At 32.7% G+C, this 14,021-nt stretch overlaps 1 protein-coding gene across 2 annotated transcripts in view; it reads right to left on the bottom strand.

Moving 5' to 3' along the window:
* Positions 1 to 14,021, bottom strand: part of NCAM2 (neural cell adhesion molecule 2) — an 834,023-nt gene that overhangs the window by 33,148 nt on the left and 786,854 nt on the right. For both annotated transcript variants that reach the window (XM_006876060.1, XM_006876061.1), the window contains one exon: positions 10,554 to 10,758. In XM_006876060.1, the coding sequence (XP_006876122.1) occupies positions 10,554 to 10,758 (205 nt within the window). The remainder of the gene's footprint in view (positions 1 to 10,553; positions 10,759 to 14,021) is intronic.

Genomic DNA, 14,021 nt, shown 5'->3' with positions numbered 1-14,021 from the left:
TTAATCAGGTTGACAATTTATATTCATTTCTTTTTTTTTTTTTTTTGGTCTCATAGAAAACATGAATTTATATACAAAAAAATGTTCTTCGTGTAAACAGAAACGATGTCATTTTGAGGACTAATATAGGCCTGACCTATGTTTTCTACTGCCTCATATCCATGCAATAGCTACATAAGGAAGATAGAAGAATAATTAATTAATTTGAATTATGATATGATGAAGAGTATACCATGGACTGCCAGGAAAACAAACAAATCTATTTTGGAAGACAGTAAGAATGCTCCTTGGAAGAAAGGGTAGGGAGACTTCATTTCACATATTTTGGACACATTATCCAGAGACTAATCTCAGGAGAAAGATATCATGCTCAGTAAAGAGTCAGTGAAAAAGAGGGAGGCCCTCAATGAGGACTTTTGCAGCAGTTTTCCCAAAGTAGTTGTTATTTGTTATTGTTAGGTGACATCGAGTTAATTCAAACTCATAGCAACCACATGTATAACAGAACAAAACACTGCCCAGTCCTGCATCATCCTCACAACTGATATTATACTTGAGCCCATTGGTACTGCCATTGTACTATCCATCTTGTTGGGGGTTTTCCTCTTTTTTGCTGACCCTCCATTTTACCAAGCATCATATTCTTCTCTAGGAACTTGTCCCTCCTGATAACTGTTTTGAAGTATGAGAAATGAAGGCCATCCTGGATTCTAAGTTTTCTGGCTATACTTCTTCCAAAACAGATTTGTTTGTTCTTCTGGCAGTCCGTGATACTCTCAATATTATTCTCAAAGACTATATGAATTCAATAACTCATATGAAGCTGTTGAAAATTTCATGATTTTGGTCAGATGCACCTTAGTCCTTAAACTATCTTTGCTCTTGATCATTTAAAGACATCTTGCACACAGATTTGCCTAATGTAATAGGTCTTTGGATTTTTGACTGCTGCTTCCGCGAATGTTGATTGTGGATCCAAACAAAATAATGAAGTCTTTGACATTGCCGGTTTTTTCTCCATTTATCACGATGTTATTAATTGGCCCAGTTGTGAAGTTTTTTGTTTTTTTATACTGAGGTGTAATCCATACTGAAGTCTATAGTCTTTAATCTTCCTCAGTAAGTATTTTAAGTCCTCTTTGCTAACACTAAGCAAGGTTGCATCATCTGCATATCACATGTTGTTAATGACTCTTCTTCCAATTTTGATGCTATGATTTTCTTCATACAATCCAACTTCTTGGATTATTTGCTCAGTATACAGTATGATAATGGAATGAAGCCCTGGCATACACATTTGCTAATTTTAAAACATTCAATATCTTCTTGATGTGTTAGAACATCTGTCTCTTGGTCTATATACAAACTTCTTATGAGCATAACTAGGTGTCTGGCATAACAATTCTTTGCAATGCTATCCATAGCTTGTCATGATCCACACAGTAAAAAAAAACTTTGCATAGCCAATAAGCAAAAGTAAACATATTTCTGTTATTCTCTGTTTTAAGCTAGGATACATCAGACATCAGCAATGATATCCCTAGTTCTACATCCTCTTCTGAATCTGGCTTGAGTTTCTGGCAGTTCCCTATCAATGCATTGTTGCAGTTATTTTTGAATTATCTTTAGAAAAACTTGCTTGCATGTGCAATTATTTCCACATTCCATTGGGTCAGCTCTCTTTGGAATCGGCACCAATATGGATCTGTTCCAATCAGTTGGCCAGTTAGCTGTCTTCCAAATTTCTTGGCATAGATGAGTGTAGTGAGTGCCTCCAGTGCTGCTTCAGTTTGTCGAAACATTCCAATTTGTCAAATTCCAAATTCCAAGCTGAGCAGAGATGTCAGCTTGAGGACTAGGGTGCGCCTGACCCAGGCCATTGTGTTTTCAATAGCCTCATATGGATGCGAAAGCTGGACAGTGAATAAGGAGGATCGTAGAAGAATTGATGCCTTTGAGTTGTGGTGTTGGAGGAGAATACTGAGGGTGCCATGGTCTGCCAAAAGAACCAATAGATCTGTTTTGGAAGAAGTGCAGCCAGAGTGCTCCTTGGAGGCCAGGATGGCTAAGCTTCGTCTCTCCTACTTTGGACATGTAGTCCGGAGGAAACAATCGTTGGAGAAGGATGTCATGCTGGGTAGGGTGGAGGGTCAGAGAAAAAGAGGAAGACCCCCAACGAGATGGATCGGCCAGGTGGCATCATTGATGGACTCGGGGGTGGCAACGGTGGTGAGGTTGGCCCAGGATCGAGCATTGTTTCGTTCTGCTGTGCATGGGTCGCTATGAGTCGGTTCCGACTCGATGGCACCTGACAACAACAACAACAATTTTTCACTAATGCCTTCTTCAGTGCAACTTGGACTTCTTCCTTCAGTACCATTGGTTCTTGGTCATGTGCTAACTCTTGAAATGGCTCAACATTGACTATTTCTTTTTGTTACAGTTGCTCTTTGTATTCCTTCCATGTTTTTACAATGTGTTCTGCACCATTCATCATTTTCCCCATGAAACCATCAACATTGAAAGTTGAGGCTTGATTTTTTTCACTTCTTTCAGCTTGAGAAATGCTGGAAGTGTTCTTACCATTTGGTTTTCTAACACCCTTTTATTTATTTATTTTGACTGCTGTTTACATGGACATTAATTGCAAATGCAAGAAAAAATGGAAATCTTCACAACTTCAATATTTTCCTCATTTATCATGGCTTTGCTTGTTGGAGAAGTTGTGAGTATTTTGGCTTTGTTAGGAGCTCTGGTAGCGTAGTGGTTACGAATCAGACTGCGAACCTTAAGGTCAGCAGTTCGAAACTACCAGCCGCTCCACCGGAGAAAGATGAGGCTTTCTACTCCCGTGAAGATTTACACCCTCAGAAACCCTGTACAGGGTTGCTATGGGCCGGACCCGACTCAACAGCACTTAACAACAACAACAACAATGTTGAAGTGTAATCCAAAGTAAAGGCTCTAGCACTTACTGATAAATTTTAATTTTAAGAACTCTTACTTTTCAACAAGCAAGGTTGTGTCATCTACATTAACAAGTTTTCTTCCAATAATAATGTAGACAAGTTTATAGCAAGTTTCTCAGATTAATTGCTCAGCATAAAAAGTGAGTATGGTGAAAGTTTCCAAGCTAGATGTGTTTCTTTTCTGTTTCTAATTCACAAAACATGCAATATTCCCTTTCTTTATTTGAATGATCACCTCTTGTTTCTTGTACAAGTTCAGCGAGAGAAAAAATAACTGTTCTAAAATTTCCATTGTTGCAATTCTTGTTATAGTCCACATATGCAAATATCTTGCGTAGTCAAGAAAACACAAGTAAACATTTGACTGATATGTTCTGTTTTGAACCAAGATCCATCTCATATCAGCAAGGATGTCTTTAATTTCATTTCTTCTGTATCTTACTTGAATGTTTGGCAATTACCTGTAGATGTAGTGCACAGCCAGTTTTTAAGTTATCTTCGTCAAAAATATTAGTTGCATGATATATTGATGATGTTAATTTTAATACTTGAATTATGTGGGACAATCTTTTCTGGAATGAAGTATGTATGAATCTTTTCCAGTCAGTTGGCCATGTAGCTTCCAAACTTCTTGGCATAGACATGTGATTACCTCTAGCACTGCATCTGTTTGTTGAAACATCTAAATTGGTATTTCATCGCCTTCAGTGCAGCATGGGTTTTTTCCTTCAGTAACAAAGATTCTTAGTTACATGATACCTCCTGAAATTGTGGAAGATAAACCAAATCTTTTTGAACAGTGACTGTGTATTCTTTTCACCTTATTTTGATGTTTCCTACATCGTTCAATATTTTTTGTCCATAAAATACTTCAATACTGCAACTCAGGTTTTGAATATGTAGACATCCATATGTATGAGTGTATGTACACATATAAAAGCAATTTATAAAAAGTGTTGAAAACTCTTCTCCTGAGTTAGAATAAATTGTGGTATAAAATGTATGATAAATAATGAACAAGAATTAGCCATGCTTTTTATTTTTCTATAACTTTAAAGTGAATTAAACTAAGTAAGATTTAGAAACAGAAGTATATGTTGATAAACTAAAAAATAATAGTTTTTTTTGTTTTTTGTTTTTTTTTACATGTATACAATTGGTGATTTTCTATATGGTCATCACCATCCTTCCAGTTAGTCAAGATAAGAAATTGAATGAAGGTTCTATTTGATTTTTTCTCTCTCACACCAATTTTGACCTCTCACATCATTCCACAAGTAACTAACTCTATCTCAAAACTCTATCTAGAATTCAACCAGTTTAATAAGTGTCTAGCATTATTGTTTTGGTCAAAAAGTCAATCATTTATTACCTGGAATATTTTAAGATTCTTTTACTTGGTCTCTCTGATTCTCAATCTTTCTTTTAACCCCATCCATCCACCAAGTAACCTATTTTTAGCTAAAGTGATCTGCCTAATATCTTTCATTAGCTTTCTATTTCAAGTGAAATTCATTTTTCTTAATCTGTCCTATGAAAATATAATACTGTTATCACTTGACATGTTTGAAACCTATATTGATACCAGTTTCACCCAACCTAATCCCACTTCTGTTCCTTTATCCTTGAACATACCACATTTATTCTCTCCTTATAGCTTTTGCATTAACTGTACACCTGCCCAAAATGTTCTCTTCCTTGATTGTGATGTCAGTCTTCTTATCACTCAAACTTCAACTTAAAATTCACTTCCTCTGAGAAGTATTAAATAGCCTAATCTTTAATAAACATTCATCATTACATTTTCCTTTTTCTCAGGCACTAATCATAAATAGTAGCGTAGTGATTACGAATCAGGCTGCGAACCTCAAGGTCAGCAGTTCAAAACTACCAGCTGTTCCATGGGAGAAAGATGAGGCTTTCTTCTCCTTTAAAGATTTACAGCCTCGGAAACCCTGTACAGGGTCGCTATGAGTAGGAAGCAACTCCATGGCACATAACCACCACCACCAATCATAAATGGAAATTTTCATTTTTAATTATTGTCTATTGTTTGCATTCCCTCATTACAATGTTAGCTCAATATGAAACAAGTGTTTGTTTTGCTCCCCACTTTCAGGCCCTAAAGCAATGCTCATTGCCTGGTATTGATTCAATAACTATTTTCTTGATATTCTATAACTAATTTCTTGATATGGCAACAAGAGTGAGGATGTATAAAATACAACTTTGAAGTATTAATTCAATGATATACTTGTTTCTCACAAAGTTTACCATGGAACTCTATTAAAATATAAGAAAAATAAAAATAAAACAAGCTAAACTAAAGCTAAATCTTGTGATTTTTTGTTTGTTTATTTAGTTAATAAGAAAATTCAAATGCACAGCATGTTATTAGGAGTAGAATACAGTCTGATAAAGAGACCATGTGGTATTGCATAGACATCTCCTTTTACTGATGCAACTCTATAATGACCTCTCATTAATACCGTTTTTAAGTGTGCAACTGAGGTAAACTCTTGTCTGTTCTTTATTATATTTTGTGTCCAACAAGTTCACAGACAACATTTTGATTAAAAACAATTGGATTTAATTTTTTTGAATTGAAGATCAATTATCTTTTAATGTCTCGCAGGTTTAAAAATCCTATCCAGAGCCCCCATGAGAAATGGCTACAGACAAATGGCATGATGAGGTTGAAATAGGCTTGAAAATAAAAATCAATGTAGTAATACAGACTGTAGTATTTCTAGAAAGTAATCATTATTCAATAAAAGGCATTATAGGGGTTCTTTTGTATATAGTACATGTGTTTCCCTATTTAAATCACACAACATATGGCTTAGTTATTTTTGTGTTCCTTAGGAATGAAGAAACTGAAGGTTACAAAGATTAATGTGACTTGACGAATAATACTGAACCCCAGGATTAAAATTCATTTGCTTTTACTCTGCTTCTTGCATTCTTTCCACAACTACCAATAAAGAGACTGAATAGATGTCTTCTATACCATTTGGCAAAATAAATAAATAAAGTTTAAATCAGTTCCTTCTTAGGTAAAATTGCCCAAAGCTGTTGAGGTTGTTTTTGTAAAACAACATACTAGCAGAATGCTACTAAAGTGTCTCATCCTCTACTTTTTTGGATAATACACATAGGAGAGGAGAAAATATGTGTATTATCATGTACGAGAGAAAGAGAGCAACCATTTAGTGGTTATTAATCTAACATAAAGAATGCTGAAATTTTATTTAGACTGTTGGATTTCTGAATGCCTAAAAATTACATTTTAAACAAATGTATTTTAATGTAATTTAAAAAAATTCAATATAGCACATTAAATGATTAAAATATGATAAGGGATATGAATATTATAAATTAGATAAGACAGGAACACAAAGGAAAGAGAAGGTTTTGGCCACGTTGGTGACACAGGAAGCCTTTGGAAGGTAAGACATTTAGTCTGGACTTGAGCTTAAACTTTGAATGCAATTATATCATTTATAGAGATGGAAAATCCACAAAAAGAGAATATTTGGTGGGAAAGCATTGTAAGTTACATTTTGACATTTCACATTTTAGCTAGCAGCATTTTGTGTAAGAAATGATACAGGGACTTACAAATGTAGGTTAAGATGTCTCTGAGCACAATATGATCAACAATGTCAAGTGTTCCAAGTTAGTTCAAATATATGAAAATTGATATGAAAATATCACGTACATCTGATTTACATAAGTCTTTTATGTTTGAAAAGAACAATTTTAAATGATGACATAAGCCATAAGTGTAAAGGCTTAAGAATAATTATAAAATGATTGAAGTAAAAATACATTTTGATTGAATACACTATTTAAAAATTTTCCAATAAAATAAACCAGATTAGGATGGAAAAGATGAAAGAGAAAATAAAACATAAAATTTGACATCTCTTAGAAAATGAAACATTTAAAAATCAATTTCCTTGAGTTTTAGACATCTAGAATCTTGTGTAAACCGTATCTTGACATTTAAAAATCAGATTATATAGCACTGTCTCCTTATTTTGAAAAAAAGAAAAAGTCACTAAGTTGACATATTGGAATGAATTTTAAGAAAAGTCATTATTTTTAGAATTCAGAAAATTTATTTTTACCTTGTGATTAAATTATTTACTTCCTATGTTTCAGTTGCCAAAGTGCTCTTTTTTGTTTGTTTCTTTAATTTCAAGTGAATGTTTTAAACTTTTAGCATTGCTTTGTCAGCACTGCTGTTTTGTTAATTGCCTGTGCAAAGTCCTTCCTATTTACTTCTCAGAGATGGCAAACCTTGCCTTTTTTTTAGTAATGCAAATTTCCTTGTGAGAAGTCAGATATTTCTTATTAATATGTACTCCTGGTGTTATGATGTAGGTTCAGCACTACATCATAACTGGGAACTACAAGGTAGGAAGTTCAAACCCACCAACTGCTCCTTGAAAACCCTGTTGTACAGGGTTGCTATGAGTCAGGACCTACTCAAAGGCACTTAACAACAACATTCAATATTTTTGGTTGTTCGTGGTTATATCATTAGTATACATCCCAAATATATAGACTTTAAACATGCTATAAATAGGTAATGGAGTCCTAATGTGGTGCTACGGGATAATGCTTTGGACTGTAAGGTCTGTTTGCACTGAAGGTCAGTGGTTCAAGATCATCACCCGCTCCCCAGAGACACTATACAGGGTTGATTTGAGTTAGAACCAAGTTGATGGCACTTAAGAACAACAATGTAATAGGTAATAAATTATTTTTTTATTGTGAAATGAGTCTATCAAAAATATCTTAGTTATAGTCATTTAAATAGAAATCAGAAAAACTTTTATTGTTAGAAAAAAATTCAAGCCAAAAAAAACATATAAAAGCTGTGGTAAAGAATATTACAAGTTATTCTGTTTAGTTTTAGAGACTCTATCCTTAATTTCATGAATATTTTAAGAGTATATATATTTTAAGAAAATTGATTGTAGGAAGAAATAACAAAAAAATCCTTTAGATGTAATAACAATCTGATGAATAATTCTTTAGCAGAGTAAAATTTTGGCCTTAAGGTTACTTAAGGTTACTGCACAGAGTTTGCAATTTGTGAACTGCACAAGTTAAAAGGAAACCACTGGCATTACAGTTCACATGAAGGCTCCTTTTTATATTTGTATAGGTGACAATCTTTTTAGATCTATGTAACAGCCTGATAGGCCTGCACGTGAGAAAATAAGATGGTTTTTCAATTTCATCACACTAGTAAACTTGGACTATTTTTTAAAACACACAATTACTAATTCATAGCTTGAAAGTTTTAATATTATGTAGTAAAAAAGTAATAATATTTTGTCCTAATCAATCTATACATTTAATGCAATGTAAATCCAATAAAAATTTTAATATATTTGTGCATGTGTGTGTGTAGTGGAGTTTCAAGTCAATTTAAATGAATTACCACAATAATCATGAAAGAGAATAACAAAGCTTTTGGATTTGTAATATCAGTTTATAAGAACTGTTATAAAGCTATTGTAACTACTGAAGTATGGTATTGCTGGAATGGTAGAGAACGTGAGCAATACAACAGGACAATGAGCATAGAAACAGAACCATCTATATGTGATTATCTGATAAGTGACAAAAAAATAAGTGCTATAAAGTGAACAAAAAGGATGATATTTTAAATAATTATATTATTGTCTAAATGCAGCTATAAAACACTGTGAAAATAATTCTGAACTTCTACTTAACGTGGATTGTAGATTTATATTTGAAAGGTAATATTATCATTTTAGTGGAAAATATAAAAGAACTCTTCAATGAACATATAAGGAAAAATAGATATATTTGAATGTATTAAAATTAAACTTTATGTTCATACAAAGATAACATTTTTAGGGTTAAAATATGTCGTACAAAGAAAGGATGTATCTGTATCTATATATAAATGCATATATAATGGTCTCTCAATCTGTAGCTGTTCAAACTCACCAGCTATCCCTTGGAAATCCTATACAGGTTTGCTATGGGTCAGAAATGACTCAACTGGCAGTTAACAAAAACAAAAACATATTTAAGTTCCATTGAGTCGTTTCTGACCCATAGTGATCCTGTATAGGGTTTCCTAAGAGTGACTGGTGGGTTTTAACCACATGTATATATGTATGTGTGTGTGTATGTTTGAGGAAGACTCATTACCAACCTGCGATATGCAGATGATACAACCTTGCTTACTAAAATCAAAGAGCACTTAAAATACTTAATGATGAAGATCAAAGACCACAGTCTTAAGTATGGATTACACTTCAATGTAAAGTAAATAAAAAGCCCTCATAACTGTACCAATAAATAACTTCATGGTAAATGGAGATAAGATTGAAGCTGTCAAAGACTTCATTTTGCTTGGATCCATCATCTACACTCATGGAAACATCAGACAGGAAATCAAATGGCATTGCATTGGGCAAATCAGCTCCATAAGATCTCTTTAAAGTGCTCAGGAGCAAAGATTTTAATTTGAGGACTACAGTGTGCCTAACCCAAGCTATGGTATTTTCACTTGCCTAATATACATGTGAAAGTTGGACAATGAATTAGGTATAACATGGAAGAATTCATGCATTCTAGCTATGGTGTCAGAGAAGAATATTGAAAATGCCATGGACTTGTGGAAAACAAACAAGTTCATGTTGAAGGAAGTACAGCCAGAATGCTCCTTTAGAAGCAAGAAACTCTTATTAGGAGAGACAAAGCTCTGAAGAAGGATATTACGCTTGGTAAAGGATATTATGCTTGGAGTGTTAGTGAGGAAAAAGAAGACCCCCAAAGTGATAGATTGGTACAGTAACAGCAGCCATGGATTCAAGCATAGTAATGAGTGTGAGGATGGTGCAGGTTCCTTTAGGATTTCATTCTGTTGTGCATCCAGTTGCTATAAGTCAGAAAGCACTTAACAGCACATAACAATAGCATATATGTTTGTGTATACACACATACTCACACAAACATATGGTAATTAGGAGTCAGATTTGATATGCTGGTAAAGGGAATATATGCAGAGTATATTGTATATAAAGAATATCTATAGATAACTAAGTAAAGAAAGACAATTCAATAGAAAAATGGATAAAATACTTGAACATAGACTTCAGTAAAAGTAAATTATCAAGACCTATGAAAAGTGCTCAATATTTATAGGTTTCAGGAAAATATTAATAGCACTACATAACTGATAGATTGATGACAATAAAAATATGAAAATATTTTGTATTAGCAAGAATCTGTTTCAATGGAAACTCCCAAGTCCTGATAGTGGATTAAAAACAAGCACAATTACTTTGGGGATACCATGTAGCTTCATCTTCAAAAGCTCAAAACATGCATACCATACATTCCAGAAATCCCAAACTGACATACAAACAAATTAAATAGTTTTCAATCTAGAACTGTCAATGTCAATGTACTTGAAGAACTTTATCCAATGGTCTTCTAATGAAAATCTATGGCATCAGGAAATAAAGCATCACAATAAAGCCTGTGACACTTGTTTCGTGTGATGTGATATGAATTCCTGGTACTCACAGATATGCAGCCTTGCCTTCCTCAAGTTCTTTACTTTTGCCACTGGAGCCACTTTTCTTCCCACACAGTCTCCTGGTGATGCACATCAGTAATCCACATTGTCGAATAAAAAAGCAGCTGACATCTGTTACCACAAGGACTAGCAATAGTGCAGCAACTCCCAAGCCGATAACTGCTCCAAGCCCAAGACCATTAAAAAGTGTGTCTTAAAAACATAAAAGAAAATAACCTTATTACATGAATTAATTTTCAATGAGAAATTAGAAGACAATAGAAAATCACTTAAAAAACTAAATTTTTTGCAAGAAAAATTAAATTCAAGGTGCAGGGAAAAAAATTTCAATTTCACTGAAAGGCTTCAATTTCATGATTGTTGGGGCCTACTCTTTGGGTTTTCAAACAATATTTTAAGCAGTTGACATGTTAACAATGACTTGAAATACCTTTTGCAAACTTTCTTTAAAACAAAGTCTAAGTAACACTGCTTTCAAATATATATATGATTCCCTATGGGGGAGATAATGAATTATTATCATATTCCTAGCTGCACTTTATCAGAAAGTCACAACCATTAATAGATCATCACATTGTTAAAAGGAAAATACATTCAAAACCATTGTAAGAGAGGTGTTAAATAAATGTTCTATATGAAATTATTTTAGTTTTAAAAATTTAACTTGAAATTAGATTGCACCAAACTCTTTGCTTTGACAGGAAATGCATTTTAAAATACTTGTCTCTATGAATGCTTTAAAAATCATCATTTTAGAATAAATGGTATACTTGTATTTTTTTTTTTTTCAGATCAATACTTTCAGAAATCCTATTATAGAAGTGATACATTTTTAGCGTTATGGTTCTTATTACTTTCAGAGATTTGTCATCAAAATGTAGGAAAAATGGGAAAGATTTTTGCTTGGCATATTGTCCATTGTTGCAGGAGTTTTCCAAAGGCAAACAAAAATATGCATGAAAAAGATGATAAAGAATAGGGTAAATACAAGTGTCAAGAGACACAAGAGGCAAAATATCAATTGTTATATGTAAATAAATAAGAAGAATCTCAATCAAGAAATGAGGAATATAGGTCACACAACTCTAGTGATATGCATAGAAAAATAAGCATGATGTAGAAACTAGATTAACAATGGTTTGATATATGGAAAGAAAAAAAGCAGACTAATATAAGACAATGACAATAACACTATTTAAACTATTTCATGATATTTTGTGTCAAGAATTTGCTTAAAAACACTTTTTATTATTATTTCTCTTTAATGAAAAATACATTTATCATTGATCATAAGGGATATATACCATATGTAACTGATTTGAAATATGAATGGCTGATATAAATTTTGTATTTGAGAAATCTATATCTGAAAAACTTAATTTAATAATATAAAAACCAAGGTTGTTTTCATAGATATTAAATCAACTATTTTTGATAATGATTGAATTACACTTATATCTAAGATATCAGAGTAACTGTTCTCTACCATTAGCAGTAATTTTTAAATATGTCACACCTGGATAAAGCCAACTACATTTTTAGTAAAATGATTGAGTCTTATGTTTACCATTTGATTTTTTTCCTGGGAAATATAAGTTATTCAGATTTTTTAACACCGTCGAAGCTTAAAGATCGGTTAAGTAAAAAAAGTCTATTTGTGGCATGGCAGATTTTATAGGCAAATTTGTTGTTCACCTGAGCTGGGACATACAGCCATGTTTCCATGATGGTGCTGTTGGGAGGTTCTTTAAAGTCTTAAAGAGTTCAACTTGTAACACACATACTCAAACAAAGCACAGTTTTGATTATGATGACTTTTGTTCAACAGAGAGAAATAATTAATAAATACAGTAGTGTTGGAGTCCTGGTGTGGTGCTGTAGTGTGTAAGCACTAGACTGTTGACCTCAAGATTGGTGGTTTAAACCTTCAAGGTCAGCAAGCTGCTCCTTAGAAATGCTACACAAGGTCGTTATGAGTCAGAACAAAAGCGACTTTACAACAGTTAAAAAACAATAACAACAAAGAACAACGTTGAAGGAAAATAATTATTAGGTCACTTCAGTATCTGTTTTCTTGATCAAAATTTTAATATGATAATTAGATGATGATAGTTTTGGAAAACTGTTAAGGCACTATCCAGAGAAATTGTTGGTTTTCACAAAACAGTTCTCTAATCACATAAATTCACATAAATATGTTTTGAGCAAAGAATGGCAAAAGGAAGATATTTTTCAGCCATGAGAAGTGAGTTTTTCTTTTCCTTAGAATCGCAATCAAGAAATGAAGACTCACACTAAACATTATTTATCAATTTTCAAAAACATATTTATATACTAGATTTTCAAATGAACTAGTGTCCAGTGTTATAGAAATAATATTTCAAGTAAATTCGTATTTCTATCAGCAATTTAAAATCATTTTATATTATCTTCCATTATGCTTTTCCAAATGTTAATGATTCACATCTGGATATATTATTATAATATAGTAAAGATAACTTACCTACGAAACATCTTCGGTTGTATATAAAGCTATGATTTTTCTTCAGATTTTTTTAGATAATCATTTAGGATAAGCTGCACATGATACAACAACCAAGGTCCAGACAACACAAGTGAAAATAAAAACCCATGACCAATTGGTTTTTTGCCCTTATAGACTTAATCATAATGGGATTATTTGAGTGGGTTGAACTGGGCCCACTTCATTTAGTTTTCTTTGACATGCAAACACAATTTGAGGCAATAATCCTTGCAGATCAGTGTTAATACATTGCATCCATCAAATAAACTGTCAATTACCTTTTGTAAAGTATGAAAACCCTTGTTTTGCACTCAAACGCACTGGGTATGTAGTCAGAAAGTCTTGGTTCTATCAATCACTGATAGAGAAGTCACCTAACCTGGTCACCTGAGATTGAGATTTCTCATTAAATGAGTTCAGTAATGATAATGATAATGATACTACAAAAATACCACAAACTAGGACATGGGGTTGTTGTGAATAATAAATGTGGTTATATAAGTAAAATCACCAGCACGTATTGATCAGCATATAATAAAAAGTTAACAAATATCACTCATTAACATAAAGGTTATGACTACTATTATTATTACTATCAATACAAAATTCTTGGAATAATACAAGAATTGTATTGGACAGAGAAACATCTATAGACCATCTAAAGGTAAACTGGACAAAAACATACTTTTTCTCATTAGCATTATGAGGAAAAGGAATGTCTTTATTAAACAGTGATTACACTCTTGAGAATATAGACTCTTTTATAATGATTTGGGTTTGGCTAGTTAGATTTTAAATGATCAATACATTATTTCTGACCTTTTAAGCATTAAATCAGAATATTGATCTGCTTCATTTTCATGCTTTAGTAAAAGCTCTTAGAAAAATTATATTTATAAAATGCATTATAGTTAATGACTACTGACACTAA

The sequence above is a fragment of the Chrysochloris asiatica genome, unplaced genomic scaffold (assembly GCF_000296735.1).
Source record: "Chrysochloris asiatica unplaced genomic scaffold, ChrAsi1.0 scaffold00351, whole genome shotgun sequence".
Taxonomy (NCBI): Eukaryota; Metazoa; Chordata; class Mammalia; order Afrosoricida; family Chrysochloridae; genus Chrysochloris; species Chrysochloris asiatica.
The sequence above is the reverse complement of the archived record's forward strand: the minus strand, read 5'-3'. Positions and strand labels throughout refer to the sequence as shown.